Raw genomic sequence first — 15,810 nt, 5'->3', positions numbered from 1 at the left:
ATATTTTCTTCTCCACCCATCCAGATCACTGTCTTGTGTGCTTTGCTGCCGGATCTTACCGACCCTTCTCCTTGGCGTGCACAAGGTTGGAGGGTGAGCAGTATCTCCGAGTCTCTGATGTCGTGAAGCCCGCACGAGGGACGGCAATAAGGTTTCTGGGCAGCGCACCTGCGCGACCGCTCTGCACTGTTTCATCTACGATCTGCACGGCAGCGAATCGACACATCGTTAACTTCATCTCTTCATCAATCTGACTGTGAGTTCTTGATGAAACTGATGGATTTTTTTACTGTTGCTTGCTGCTAGAGTTAGAAGTTTATTCATCTGTTATAGATTGTGAAATATACCTTTGTATAGAATCTGGAATTAGATTTTTACGCATATTACCAACATAAAGTTCAAGCTGGACGCTCCGCTCGCTTGAGCATTCGAGCAGGACGAACGGTGCGGCGCGGAGCTTCTCCCCGTCGCTGAATGCAGTCCGACCCGAGGCCACCTTGCGCAGCAAACAAAACACCCCAGCGCTATTTGGTTAGCGGTTAAATGGAGCCTAACTAAATTTTAGTCTTATTTTGAAATTTTGATTTTCGTTTGGTTTAAAATCAGATTTTTGATCTTGTCAAAAAAAAAATTGGGCAGCTAATTTTTTTTATAGCGTTTTGGGCAAATATCGAATGGCTAAATAATCATCAAATTTTTTGACGGCCAAATTTTAGTTTGATCTTAAACTAAATATTATTTTAACGATCAAAATTTAACACTGTTATAATTTTAACTCTGATCAAATTTTAGTTTATAGACGGTTGTGACCCAAAACAAACAGCCCCAAACCGCGACGTGCGCCCCAAACCAAAAACCATCCGCGGCACCGCCGGATCCCGACGGAACCACCCCGGCACCCCTTTCCTCTTTTACGTACCCAGCCTAACCAAACCCACCAGGCGGCTGCCTCTCTCACCCTCAAGACACCGACGCGTGGGACCACCACCAAGTTGCCACGACCCTGGACCACACATCTCACGAGATTCCTCGCCGACGAGAGTGCGCGCCGCGGGCCCGCCGGCCTTCCCACCGCGAAACTACGGCCCCTGGTTTTCCCCACGAAAGGAAGAGGAAGAAAAAACACAGGAACACCCCTGATTTTATTGGAATCTCATTTGCGCATCCCGTGTGCCACCTCGGTATATAAGGACACGCGGTGCCTCCTCTGCCAACCCACCACACGTCAAAGCGAAAACCTCAAAAAACTCCAGAAAGTTGTATTATATTCGCCCTTCACTCCTCTGCTCCGCTCCAACCCCACTCGGCGGCCGCCCTTGATCCTCCCCCTCCGCTGGTGCTTGATCGATGGACACCCACATCGGATCCTTTGACGGGTCGTCGCCGGCGGTGGACAACGGCGCGGTGGGCTGCCCGGCGTCGTCCCCGGGTTGCGCCATGGCGTCAGCACGCCCCGCGGCGGCCGTGTCGGCCGGCGAGGCGTCGCTGGGCCGGCACCTGGCGCGGCGCCTCGTTCAGGTCGGCGTAGGCGACGTCTTCGCGGTCCCCGGGGACTTCAACCTCACGTTGCTCGACCACCTGATTGCCGAGCCCGGGCTGCGCCTCGTCGGGTGCTGCAACGAGCTCAACGCCGGGTACGCGGCCGACGGGTACGCGCGCGCGCGTGGCGTGGGGGCCTGCGCCGTCACGTTCACCGTCGGCGGGCTCAGCGTGCTCAACGCCATCGCCGGCGCGTACAGCGAGAACCTGCCCGTGATATGCATCGCCGGCGGGCCCAACTCCAACGACTACGGGACCAACCGCATCCTCCACCACACCATCGGCCTCCCAGACTTCTCCCAGGAGCTCCGCTGCTTCCAGACCGTCACTTGCCACCAGGTGCTCGCGTGCCCCCCATTGCTCGTTGTGATTTTGGGTGGTTTTGGCTGTGTTCTTAATCTGGTTGGTCGATGGCTTGTTTTCTTGTTCGTGGATTCAGGCGGTGGTGACCAATCTGGACGACGCGCACGAGCAGATCGACACGGCCATCGCGACGGCGCTGAGGGAGAGCAAGCCGGTGTACCTCAGCATCAGCTGCAACCTCCCCGGGCTACCTCACCCCACCTTTACCCGCGACCCCGTGCCCTTCTTCCTCACCCCCAGGTACCCCCTGTCTCCTACTCTCCTGTTTGTTTGATTCGTAGGCTACTTTGATTGGATCATGAAAATTATGCCCAAACCCTCTAGAACTTGCAACGTTATGTATTGATCCGAGTGCTGTCACGTGTGAACTGAAGATTTTGTTTGCTGAGAAGTGCCTAATTGAATAAGCAGCATCAAGATTTTGCAATGCGCTGTATTGATTCGAGTGCTGTCACGTAGTGCAGTTTGATTATATGAAGTCATCTGATGAAATATTCATAGTAGATGTGCAGTCATCTAAAATCGTAATGCAGTGTAACATGGTTTCTTCTGGAGTCATCTGATGACTTGAGTTTGTAATTTTGTGCTGCAATTTGAAGCCTGTGATGAATTGAGCTGTTGTAATGTTGCAGAATGAGCAACAAGATGGGGCTAGAGGCTGCAGTGGAGGCAACTGTCGAGTTCCTGAACAAGGCGGTGAAGCCGGTGCTTGTCGGCGGCCCCAAACTGCGTGTGGCGAAGGCAGGAAAGGCCTTTGTCGATCTGGTAGATTCCAGTGGCTATGCCTATGCAGTAATGCCATCGGCCAAGGGCCTTGTACCAGAGACACACCCCCACTTTATGGGCACCTACTGGGGCGCCGTCAGCACTGCCTTCTGTGCTGAGATTGTTGAGTCGGCAGATGCCTACCTCTTTGCTGGCCCCATTTTCAATGACTACAGCTCTGTTGGCTACTCTTTCCTCCTCAAGAAGGACAAGGCCATCATTGTACAACCTGATCGTGTCATTGTTGGGAATGGCCCGGCATTTGGATGTGTCATGATGAAGGAGTTCTTGTGTGAATTGGCTAAGAGGGTTAAGAAGAACAGCACTGCCTATGAGAACTACAAGAGGATCTTTGTGCCTGAGGGCCAGCCACTAGAAAGCGAACCAAATGAGCCACTGCGTGTTAATGTGCTCTTCACGCACATCCAGAAGATGCTGACAGGTGACAGTGCAGTGATTGCTGAGACTGGTGACTCCTGGTTCAACTGCCAGAAACTGAAGCTGCCCGAGGGCTGTGGGTGAGCATTCTGATGGTACAGTGTTTGTCTAAATTTGTTTTTGACTTGTTCTGAGGAGGTTTGTTCGCATGCTTGCAGGTACGAATTCCAAATGCAGTATGGTTCAATTGGATGGTCCGTAGGTGCATTGCTCGGCTATGCCCAGGGCGCGAAAGACAAGCGTGTGATTGCTTGCATTGGTGATGGGAGCTTCCAGGTGAAGTGTCTTCACCTGTTGCTATCGTATGCTGTTTGGTGGATGATGTCTCAATTCTAATGTGATCTTGGGGGAACATTCTGCAGGTGACAGCACAGGATGTGTCAACTATGCTGCGGTGCGCTCAGAACAGCATAATCTTCCTGATCAACAATGGCGGGTACACCATTGAGGTGGAGATCCACGATGGACCTTACAATGTCATCAAGAATTGGAACTACACTGGCCTTGTGGATGCCATCCACAATGGAGAGGGGAAGTGCTGGACCTCCAAGGTAAGCAATCGTCCATATACCTACGGGAACAAGATGAACTAGCAGATGCTGTTACAGCTGAGGAATTGTCACTGATTAATGCTACCATAATTTGCGCAGGTGAAGTGCGAGGAGGAGCTGAAGGTGGCGGTGGAGACGGCGTTGGGGGAGAAGAAGGACTGCTTGTGCTTCATCGAGGTGATCGCGCACAAGGACGACACCAGCAAAGAGCTGCTGGAGTGGGGCTCGAGGGTCTCCGCAGCCAACTCCAGACCACCGAATCCTCAGTAGATCGACCCTGCAAGTCTCAGTATTAGCAGCACAATTGGCGCAACCAAATAACGTGGACTCTTCGCCCTTCTGTTATGTTCGACTGCTCGTTTAGAATCCGAGTCTCTTTGTTCTTGTGTCCTGTGGCACTGTATCTACCTGTGAACAATCTCATGTTTCTTCCATGTCAATGCCACGAGAGCTATGAGGAACTTTCAGTTTGTAGTTTGTGTAGCTATCTGCTACCCCTGTGGTTTCAGTGATCGACGAACATAACCTGGCGTGAATCTTTTGATCCACACACTTGGTTGTCGTCTAAGGAGAGACGAGGAACTTGGTCCTTGCCGAGATGAGGTGCATGAAGTGATGGACAAAGATGAATCCTGCAGAGATGCAGCATATCCTGAGATTTTTCAAGGATGGTTGTGCGGCGAATGAGAGGTGCGCGCCCCGGTTCTGATGCTTTATCCCATCGTATCAGGGGTCAGGACACATCCACTTCAAGGGAAAACTTGCTGGTTCCAGTAAAGTTTAACTGAACTTTGTGGAGCAAGTTGCTAAACAAGTTGATAATTGGCACCGGGTCTGTTTGGAATGCAACGAAAACAAACGAAGAACTCAAGAACACGTTAAAGTTGATGTCAGCCCAGTGAAAATCTACACGAATGGAAGAACAGGAAATGGCTTGAAAAAACAGGGTTTCTTTTTCTTTCCAAAAAGGCTCCCTGGCTTCCAGCGAGTCCCAAATGCATGCGTCTGCCTTCTGCGGTCTGCAAACGGGTGAGCTCACTACTATTCCTGGAATTACCTGTTTGTTTGTGGGTTTGATGCCGTTTTTTCTTCTGTCGCTTTTACCGGCTAAAGTGGTCACGGCCTAAGCATATTCCTTGTGTTTGATCAATCTCTCTATGATAGGTTACGTGGAGATAACGGAGAAAGTTTACCTTGCATTATTGTATAGAACAAAGTAATCTTTTGCACCTTTCACAGAAAAAAAGGATCCACATGTGAAGAGGACATGCTAGTATGCAACAAAGCATCTGCCATTACGTGGTGTGATTTAACTGCTGCGCTTGTTGTTTTGCTGGATACGTGTGCGTGCGTGCGATGTAATTTTGTTTTGAGTCGGATGATGAATCCTTTCTCTATCTACATATGAGTACATTTTAAGAATCTGTTTGACAAAACTCTAGCTTTCAGCTCATATCAAATTGAGATATATGTTAAAATAAAGTAGTTTAACTTTATATTTGTAGTCTAACCCAAATAACCTTATTATACCCATAGCTCTAGTTCCACAAATTTCTAAAACTAGTAATATCCAACTCTAAAAATTCTTAAATCTAGAGCTCTACCAAATATATCCTAAAAGTGGATAAATCTACTAAAACTGGAAGATGTCAAGGCATCAAGGCATAGCTGATGGAGACTACCGCATCGCCAACAAATACAATGATAACTGGACTCGGATATACTAGAAATAGTTTACGTAAAATGCAGTTTACAATAAGACAAAAAAACAGAAAACCTTGATCAAGCCTATCCTTACAAAAGCACGATATACAAAATGGACCATCGGTTACGAGTTCTAAGTTCTAACTGCAATCCGTATGCATTGTCGACGACAACAGCAGCCTGTTTTTCTGCAGAAGATGGGAAGGGAATGGGGATTTACAGTTCGCAATGTGGGATTTTAACTTTGGGATGTTTGGATGCGCGCTCCTACATCTGTGGCACCGAAGCTCCATTGCGAGCACCTTGTCATCACTGCTGGTGATTGCTGATCCATGTTGTTCGATCTCTTCAATGACATCGACAGAATCACGGAAAAACACAGTGGTAAAGGAGTTCCAGTGTTTCTTGTTTTTCAAGCTCGCCGAATTGAAATCCTGGCTAATGATGTGAAGGTGCAATTGCCGCATAGATGGAACCTGTAAAAAAAAAAAAGTTTGGTGTGTTGAGGGATGGAAAGGTGAATGGACCGTCCAATTCTAACTCCAAACTTAACCACTTGTTTGGTTTGAGAAGTGGAATAGGTTGGTCCATCACACGCCTCAATCCCTAATAATAACATCTTGCATAGAAAATGAGGAATGAGCACCTCATCCCTCACAAGAACAAATTTTGTAGCAAATAAGGAATAAGGTCGTCCCACAAAAACTATAGGACGATTCAACGACAGATCCTCAAATTAGACACCCTGTAAATCTCAAGAAAAGTTTGAGGAAATAAAGTTGAGTTAGGATTGTACCGAATGGTATCCAAGCCTGAATACCAAAGATGCGTCTTCCTCTAAGAACTTCTGCGCCCACTTCACCCCAGTTGAATACATCCTCCTCAGCAAAGGCAAGTGTTCTTTCTTGGCATCTGCTAACGAGTCAAGACCATTCGTCCTAGATATCACCAGGACATGCTTTTTGGCCTGCATATATAAAGTGTGATAAGATGTCAACCAGAGCACCGAACATCACTACAAACTTAAAGGGAATGGTATGTTATAGGGCAAGAAAGACACCTTTGGATAAAGATCTTTCAGAACAACAAATTCAGAAGATATCTCCAGGATAGAATCTGAGTTCTTATATTTTTCCGGGTGCATGGCAAGTTCATATAGAGCCTGGGCCCAAGATCCCCAACTTTTACTGGCAACCACACCACTCTTCTTGTTGTCTGCCTCTGTAGCTTGGTTTGGAGCATCAGATGATCCCATGGAGTTTTCATGGTAGTTTGGTGCGTTAGCCCCTGGGCACTTATGTTGTTGCTTTGAGGTCAGAATAGGTTGAAGCAACTTGTGTTTTTTCATCCTTACAGATTCATGGCTGTCTTCTCTCTTCATTTTTGAATCACTGGGTGTTGTTGCTCCAGATGCTGACTTGTCTGCTATACATCCATTGTTCTGGTTCCCCATCATGTCGCTCTGGACAACAGATGCAAAGTTCTCAAAAAGAGAATTATATGCTTCATGAAGAATCTTACACCCTTCAGTATAGTCATTCTTCAGATAATCTGGTCGCATTGGGTTCATGTTTGGCCCGAGCACATGTATCACATGGGTCACGCCTTCCCATTGATGCAGAGGAGAAGTCAATGGAACTGGAACAACAACAGAGCTCCCAGGTCTCAATGTGTCAGCACATTCTTTGGTTGCGTGTTGTAAAGCTTCTCCAGCAGCATCGAATATTGCCGCATTAACCCCTCCACCTCCAGGTTTTAACCTCCTGCATGAAACAAGCACATTTAATATCTCGTTCATAACAAAGAAAGGTCCTAACTGTTTTCTCCTTATTTTAATAAGACAAAAGCAACGGGCCAGTTTGGTTCAACCATAATGACACAGGATTAAAAAAAAATGGAACATAACCAAGAAGCAAATCTTTTATTTTAAATGAGCAAATCCCATTTCATTAAAAACAAATGCGAACCAATACCAAGTATTTAGGTTATCAAAGCAATTACCAGTTAGCAGCATTAGCAATCACATTGCACTGAAGACCTCCTTTCGAGCGCAATTGAGTGATATCTCCCACAAATGTGAAAAACCTCCTGGAGTCAATGCTCTTCTTAGCAGCCTTGTCCTTGACCAGTGACAATATTCTCGATTTCTTGCTCAGGTCTACAAGAACTAGTCTTATATTATCAAACTTCTGCAAGAAATCAGCAGCTGTTTCTACTATAATGTCGGAAGCTCTGTCAAGATCGAACTGGAAGTCAGCAGTAGAAATAGATGGAAATGCCAGAGTGTGAGAACCGATGTCATTAGCACTACTTTCTTTAGCTTGCCCTTCATTTTCCTTCTTGACATTCAACTCCTTAACTTCCATTGAGCAGGCAAACCCAGCTTCAACCTTTTCCTGTTCTGGCAAAGGATTTTGCTGCCCTGGCTTCCTTTCACTGAATGTAAGCTTAGGTCCACTGGATTTCTCAACACTGGAAGTACCAGCCTTCTTTAGAAACTTCATTATACCAATTTGTATAGGTCCTTTGCTCTTCTGACCAAAAACTCCTGATGCAAGACTATCTAAAGGCCCTAATCCATTATACATATCAACTGCCTTTTTAATGTCACCATCATCATTACAGAACATGATCCGACTGAAACCTTCAGTAAGCAAGGGTGTCTCCTTCTTCTGCAGCATGCGGTTCACAACAAGTGCAGCTTTTCCACCCTGCAGATTCCCTTCATGGCCTGTTCGGCTCACTGCACGTGAGATACAAACCTTTGCAGGGAGATCCAGGGCAATGGCATGCACATCCGCATGCATGGTGCTGCCAAGCTTCACAAAATCAGCGCGCTGCTTACGTTCCAAGTTGCAGCGGTCAATGAGAACACTCTTGCCCTCCTTCAAAGCGTCCGCCAATGCCTTCAAGCACTGTATTTTTGTCCCAGCTTTGCCGTTTCCAATTATATCCTGGACAACAGTAAGCACCCACAAAGAGCTTTGTCAATCTGTGCTGAACTGTTGTGCTGGTTGACGAACAGTGAGTTGCAAAACGTTGGGAGTTTAACTGTCCAGACAAATTACAGTCGAAGATGTTAAAATAGTATGTTATTAGTGTTCTGAGAATCTTTGCTTCCCTATGTTATGTCGATCATTTCCTCCTCATACTAATTGACGACATTTCAGTACCAATCGATAAAATGTGAAGCAAACAATGTGGCTTCCAGATGACAAGAGTTATAGATGGACTACGCAAAACGAAATTTCACCTGGACAAGAGTTATATACTACGCAAAATGTTTGGTTTGTGCCTAACATTGCTACACCTCAACATAGTCACACCGTTGATTTTTAGGCAACTGTTTAGTTGACTGTCACAACTGTGGCAAGTCACACTTTATTAGCCCCCTAAACCACACGTCATACACTCAATATTTTGACTAACTTTGTCATACTTCTAGCTAAAAATTTGTTCGCTACACTTTTTGTGATAAGCCACACTTAACTAAGGTTAGTCGTGGCAAGGTTAGGCATAAACCAAACATGCCCCTCTAAGTGTGTTTTGGCAATTACTAGGCAGAAGCTCCTTGCCTTGAAACATCACATTGAAAAGGGAGAAAGAAAACGATAGCACCGATCAGCGAATTTGCTCGCAGAAGCCGAGAGCGGCGTGGTGCCAACCTGGCAGACGCGAACCCACGGGCGGCAGGCGGCGGAGCCACCTAGGACGGCCTCAGCGAACGTGGACTTGCCGCTTCCCGGTGGGCCCACCAGGACCACGACCACTTGCTTGCCACCGCTCTTCACCACCTCCTTTGCCTCCACACCTGCACCGAAAGGTTCGAGACAGCACGCGCTAGGGTTTTAGCAGCGACGGCGGCAGCGGTCCAATTTGACAAACAAAATGGGCCAAAATGAAAGGAGAAAAACACACAGGTTGGGGGCACACCTGGGCTTGTCGCAGGAGGCGGTGGTGCGGAGACGGAGCCCCCCGCGCCGGGATCCATCTCGCGTGATGGAAGAATTCGTGGGGGGAGGAAGGGGGAGCTTGGCAAATAAAAAAGGAAAGCCGGGGAAGGCGAGCGAGAAAGGGACGAGGGGGCAGGGAATGCCGTGGCCGTCCGTGCCTCAGGGCGGTCTAATCTGAGCCGTCAGCTACGAAGCACGATCTGATCAGAAAAAATATTAAAACAATAGACTGTTGCCAAAAATAAAAAATGTAACCAAAGTGTGGCTGCTGGGATTCGAGCCCAGGTCTCCACGGCCACAACGTGGAATTCTTACCACTAAACTACAGCCACTTTGTTTGATGGGTACTAAACTTTTGAGTATAATATTTAATAACAGCGTGTGAGAATTAAAATTCTAAGAAGTACCCCATTTGGTCACACCAATCTCAAGAGCCACGTTGTTGACTGCCCCAGTGCCGTGCCATGCGTCACCAACATGTCAAGTTTGAGTCACGTCATGGGGATTAGTGTGACTTAACTGCATACAAGGGGCCGCCCCGATCCTTTTCTCCCGTAGTTTCTCTTCTTCCTCTAGCCGCGCGCGAGCCCATGCGACACTTCCCTCTCCGGTGGCAGCTATAATCCTCATTTCTCCACCAATCAGGCTCGATTAAAAGGGGATTTTGTGGAAACGTGTCGTAGGAAGGTAGCTCCTCCATTCCCTCCAAAAAAAATTTGTGTGGTTTTGGCTTGCATTCGTAGTTCTAGGGTAGTTAGGGTTTAAGATTATGTTAGTGTTGATCTATAAAATTTGTATGTTTCGAGTTAGATCGGATATCATATATCGTGCTATGTATGTATAGTTACGCATGTGTATCATGTGAAATTTATTGCATATAATTATTTGAGTGTAGAAAATTAAATCATATATAGTTAGGCTTAATGTATATTAGCAATGCATATTCTTCTCTCCCCCCCCCCCCCTCTCTCTCTATCTATCTATCTATCTATATATGAGTATTTTTGAATTGTTAGGATGAAATGATGAGGCGTAGGGATTGAATTGGATAATAATGTGTAGGATCTGCTTGTGTTATAGCGATGATATTTTTGTATATGTGTAATATTTGGATGGTTTGTGTAGATGGATCGGATTATTCGTATGCTTTGTGGTGGCACAGTTAATACAAATGGGGAGTTTGATAAGATCAGGGAGCAAGTGTTGAAGTTTGGGAACCCTCCTTGCTTCGATGAAATTGTTGCCCAGGTTAGGTCAGTTATGAATGTTGATGTGGATGTATGTAATGAAACTGTACATGGAAGGTTTGATGTCGGTCGGGGTGGTAGGGTTCACTGTGTTGTTATGGAGTTGACGTCGAAGAATTATTGGAAGTTATACAAGAATTGTGTGAATGGTTCGTAAGTTTGTTGCACGGAGTTGGTAGTTGATGTGGGTATCAAAGGAAGCTCGATGCCATCGGTTCAAGATGTGCCAGGCAGTATTAGCCAGGAAGTGGAGTCTGTTGAGCATTTGACTCAAAAAGTTTCATCCATTGTCCTAGAGATTGCCGGTGTCTCCGAACTTGCCGATGTTACTGTTTCGGAGGTACCTTGTGCCTCTGTTTAGGAGGCAGCTGCCGGTGGTTGCAATAACTTTGATTTGGTTGTGGTATGTAATGACTTTGGCGATGGTTTTTTTAGGACGTGGAGGCCAAGGAAATGTCGAGGATACACCAATCTTTTCGTCAGACAGTGAGGATGAAGATGAAGATGATGAGGTAGAAGAAGTGGAATATGTGTCTAGTGTTGAGGAATGACACGTGGGTGGAAGGAGAAGCAGGCGAGGATGAGAAGGAGGCTTGGTGGGATGGAATTTACATGGAGTAGAAGATAAGGATACTGAAGGCTATACATATGGATGTGCGCAAGGTGCCGGGTTACGTGGACATTTCATTAACCAAGAATGCTCTTTGTGATAATGGCTTAATGTCTACAGAGGAGGAACGAGATAGTGAGAGGAGTTAATTAAGAATGGGATGATATTTGATAGTCTTGAGGAAGTAAAGTTCTGGTTCTTGAACTACTCAGTGCGGCACCACATGCCGTACAATGTGGTTCATTCTTATACGAAGGAGAGGTAAACTACCAAATGCCGGAGAGGTTGTGGATGGGGTGTATGGTTTCGTCTTATTCCAAGCGACGACCGATGATGGAAGGTCACAAATGTTCGATAACCTCACACTTGTGGGTCAGCGAGGCCCGAACAAGTGCACTCCCAGTGCACGGTAAGGTACCTTGGTCGGTGCATCGTCTCTATTGTTTGGACAAATGAGTATGATCAGATCACTTGCCACAGTCGCCAATCTGAGCGTGCGCCACTTCACAACTACAAAGGTACATGCAATTCATGATAGGTACATCGTATTGACTCATGGTTCATACCGTACAATGTATTGCATTGTGTTTGCAAGGCTAGCAGCTCAAACGCCTTGCAAATGAGGCTGGACAAGGGTTGCTAGTCCCACGGGGTTCCGAGGAGGAGGTCGGCCACTTGCGTGCCTTCGTGGAGGTAATAGTTCATGTATTAACCATTGTTATACGTTTCCCACATTTTTTTCAGTATTCGAATACACTCTGACATTTTCACCAACTGCATTGCAGAGGGTTCGTAAGAGCTACCGCCACTTGGTGTATAAGATGAGCTACATGACAAGATTGGATGTGGCACTAGCACCAGGTGGTACTTCTTCCCAACCATCTACTGGACACATGACAACTTCGACGCAGCAGACACCAGTGCACTATGGTATCTAGGCCCGTAGTGGTAGTCACAGTGGTAGTGTTGTGCGCACGCCATCGTGCACTACCTCAAGGACTACCTCTACCTCTTTGGGAATAACTACATGTGGGAAATGTAAGGCTCTATGTGAGGAACCCTCCGAGAGTGAGGAAGATAGCTCACAGGGTGACGACCCATCCTACGAGGCCGATGACATTAGGAGCTCACAGCTCGCAAGCGTTCCTCCACCGACACAACCTTCGCAGTAGCCACAATATCGATGTGACAGGACCAACATTGGGAGTGCCAATGTCCTGCCGACCCACTCGGACTGTGAATGAAGAAAAAAGAAGCCACACACACCATGGGTCTCAGTTAATTTCAATGTGTGCGGTTCTTGAACAATGTCATTTGTAGACTACCTTGTGTGGACACGTTAGTCTCGTCGTGTTACTTATGATATCGTCATGTATGGACTACCTTGATGCTTTTGTGTGGATTATATGTATTAAGCCGAATGTTGTTTCGAACCATATAACTTTGCTGTCAAATGACAATGTGTGCTGCTATGAAATTGCATTTCGATTATTTGCGAAAGGATATCAAATGCATTTTTAACAATTGCTACAACCCTAGATAAAACAAATGGAACAAGTGTACAATTTTGGCATCCTCGAATTATATGTCTCTGCGAGATTGAATTTGTGTATCGATGTGCCGATGCATTTGCCCTGCTCTGCTCTGCACTGCCTAGCCGTGGTTTGTCACGCCAAACTTAATGGCATGACTGGAAACACAGTTGCACCGATACTCTTAGCGTGACAAGCCTATACAGCCTTCGAGGCAGCATACAAGCTTGTCACACTAAATGTACTGGCGTGACAGTCTCTTTAGTCACACCTCCCTAGCGTGACCCAACATGGCGTCACGTCAACCCTCCCCTCAATTCATCGTTGCCAATGCGCCCCTACAAGTAGAAATGGACTAGCGTGGCACCAGCTTTAGTCACACCAACTAACTTGGTGTGGCACATCAAGGTGTCACACTGGCCCTTTTCCTCCTATATAGATGCCAGTGAGCCCCTGCAAATGGAAAAGGACTGGCGCAGCACCAATATTGGTCACGCCAAGGAGTGACACAACAAGGCGTCACGTCGGCCCTTTTCCCTCCCATCTTGACCCCAGTGAGCCCCTGCAAATGCGATGCCCTTGGCGTGACACAATATTCGCCAAAACTTTGGCAACAATGAGCTAGAAAAAATTTGTGTTATCAAAATCTGGGTAACAAAATATATGACTAAGTTTTGACATATTTTGGCTCATCAACTCAAGCCTAATAAAATAAAACCTTGATAACATTTTAATATCAAACCAAGCAATGGCAACATTTGGTCAAAGTTGGAGAAATTTTTAAATGGCAAATTTTGACTCTTACGAGCATCTATCAATAAAAATTGGTTAAAGAAAATAAATACCATAAAAATTTAGACTTTTACATAAAACCTAGGTTAGGTTATCATGTAGTAGTATTTGGCCTATCATCGTCTCAGGGAAAAAAAGGTATTTGGCCCATCATAAAGGATTTGCTTACCGATGCATTTGCACTACAGCTAACAATGATCGAACTTGCAGTATTGCTTGGTTCACATGGTACAATCGATGATGCTTACATATGAAGTTCACAAATAGTTCATAACATAGTACGTTACTACAACACACTAACCATATAACCATCGAACTGACCCCTCATACTAATCGTCCATCCTATCATAGACCAACTCATCATCCCCATCATCGTTCGGGACAAGCACAAGCAAATTAGCAACAAGAGTCTTCATTGTCTCCATTTGCACCGCCTTAGTCGCTGCCTCTTGACCCTCCATGGCTCTTCTCTTGTGTTGAGGATACATGGCACGGTAAAAATCACGAGTTGTCTTTTTACGGTTCTCCAGATAGCTTGACAACACCATCGGATGACGCTTACTGCGCCATACAATCTCATGATTCACCTCCTCTTTATCAAGGTACACCTCCTATGAACATCTGCATGTACTCTATTCCCAAAAATAAATCCATATCAACTCCCATTAACATGGTACAACCAATATAGCATATCGAAATAGAAAATATAGATAATATGCATAAAACTAGCCATATCATTGCCAACCACATGCCTGCAGTAGTACCCCACACCAAGTTCGGAGGGTACTATCCCGTATCGAGCTTTGACACCACAAGTGCACTTCCTTGGACGACATGGTTCTATCACCCTATTCCCCTTCATTTGATCCTAGACCTCCTCTATCCATTCATCTTCGGGGCCATACAGTAAATCCCTTACAGGTAGCACCATGACACTGCATTCTAATTCATGATACAAGTTACATGACACCCAAATTTACCTCAATCAACTTGTAAATAAGCAACCATACTCAATTTTTACCTTTGTCATCCTTTTATAATAGAAGTAAGGAGAACCCCTAGAAGGTTCACAAAGCACGCTTTGCTTCTCACAGTTGTACAATGGAGGATCCGCTACACGTCTTCTACTCACTTCCAACTTCTCTTTATTCGTCAGTTTTGGTGGATTCAGTGGAGGAGGAACCTAACAAACAAACTTATCATATGACTTTGGATACTGAGTAAACCGTTTCACCTTCAAAATCCTAGGATCATATATCTCAGGCCTATCAATCCATTAGAAGAACTAGCACATCTCTTACTCCTGCAAATTATTAAAACATAATGTCAACAAAGGTCATGCCATATGCGTCTACCCTAACCCATAATAAATATACACTCACACGATAATCCTTACACATGTAGTAAGTGCGGCTAGCAGTATCTTCATGTAGCGACTGAAGAACCACAACAGGCTTACCATAATCACAGGTCGAGATGGGGAGAATGGAAAGAATGAGGGCATCTTTGCAGTTAACATTGGGATACTCTTTACCGATATGTGCTCACTTTTACTTACGTCACAAATTAAAAGTCATACCGTACAACTACACGAATGCAAATCCATTACGAATTTAACATGCACCAAACACTCTTACAATCAACACTACCATATATGATTTAATTTCCTATGCTCAAATAATTGCATGCAATAAATTTATACGATACACATATGTAACTATACATCCATAACACGATATATGACATCCGATCTAACCCAACACGTATAAATTTTATAGATCATCATCAACACAATCCTAAACCCTAACTACCCTTCAACTAACAATGCAAGCAAAAAAAAACCAAAAATATTTAGAGGGAATGAGCAAATTACCTTTCTACGACACTTTCCCGTAAAATCCTCCTCCAACCGGGTCCAATTGGAGGAGGAAAGAGTGAGAGGGGGGGGGGGGGGGGAGGCGTCAGAGCCACCGCCTGTGCTCACGTGTGATTGGAGGAGGAAGAGAAACAACGTGAGATAAAGACCAAGACGGCCCCTTATATGTAGCTGAGTCATGCTAAAAGGATTAGCGTGACAAACGATCGCGCCAACTCCCATGACGTGACTCAGTCTCGCCACATCAACAACACATGGCACAAACGTCGTGGCGACGACTAGCGTGGCTCTTTGGTCACACCAACGAGATTAGCGTGATCAAGATAGGAGTCACGCCAGACTCTTTGATGTGACAAAGAGACTATTTTCTAGGATTTTAGATTCTTATATGCTGTTATTAAAATATTAATTTAAAATTGGCTAAAAAATCCGTTCGTGTA

The 15,810-nt window shown here is 45.6% G+C and overlaps 2 protein-coding genes and 1 non-coding gene across 3 annotated transcripts; 1 reads left to right on the top strand and 2 right to left on the bottom strand.

Moving 5' to 3' along the window:
• The first annotated feature begins 1,179 nt into the window (after window positions 1-1,179).
• On the top strand, window positions 1,180-4,139 carry LOC133912277 (pyruvate decarboxylase 2-like). Its single transcript, XM_062354933.1, has 6 exons — window positions 1,180-1,878; window positions 1,979-2,142; window positions 2,535-3,185; window positions 3,264-3,381; window positions 3,468-3,656; window positions 3,756-4,139. Exons 1-6 carry the CDS (start codon window positions 1,348-1,350, stop codon window positions 3,924-3,926), a joined length of 1,824 nt encoding a protein of 607 aa, XP_062210917.1. The 5' UTR covers window positions 1,180-1,347; the 3' UTR covers window positions 3,927-4,139.
• A 1,214-nt stretch (window positions 4,140-5,353) lies between these two features.
• LOC133912276 (transcription factor bHLH140) lies at window positions 5,354-9,442 on the bottom strand. Its single transcript, XM_062354932.1, has 6 exons — window positions 9,294-9,442; window positions 9,026-9,171; window positions 7,362-8,314; window positions 6,421-7,123; window positions 6,157-6,327; window positions 5,354-5,836 (listed from the first exon to the last, which is right to left on the bottom strand). The coding sequence occupies exons 1-6, from the start codon at window positions 9,349-9,351 to the stop codon at window positions 5,501-5,503; spliced, it is 2,367 nt and encodes a 788-aa protein (XP_062210916.1). The 5' UTR covers window positions 9,352-9,442; the 3' UTR covers window positions 5,354-5,500.
• A 131-nt stretch (window positions 9,443-9,573) lies between these two features.
• Window positions 9,574-9,645, bottom strand: TRNAH-GUG (transfer RNA histidin (anticodon GUG)). The gene has a single exon. It is a non-coding gene; the product is annotated as a tRNA-His (tRNA).
• Window positions 9,646-15,810: the final 6,165 nt, after the last annotated feature.

This window comes from Phragmites australis, chromosome 3 (assembly GCF_958298935.1).
Source record: "Phragmites australis chromosome 3, lpPhrAust1.1, whole genome shotgun sequence".
NCBI lineage: Eukaryota > Viridiplantae > Streptophyta > Magnoliopsida > Poales > Poaceae > Phragmites > Phragmites australis.
This window is presented reverse-complemented; position numbering and strand designations above follow the sequence as displayed.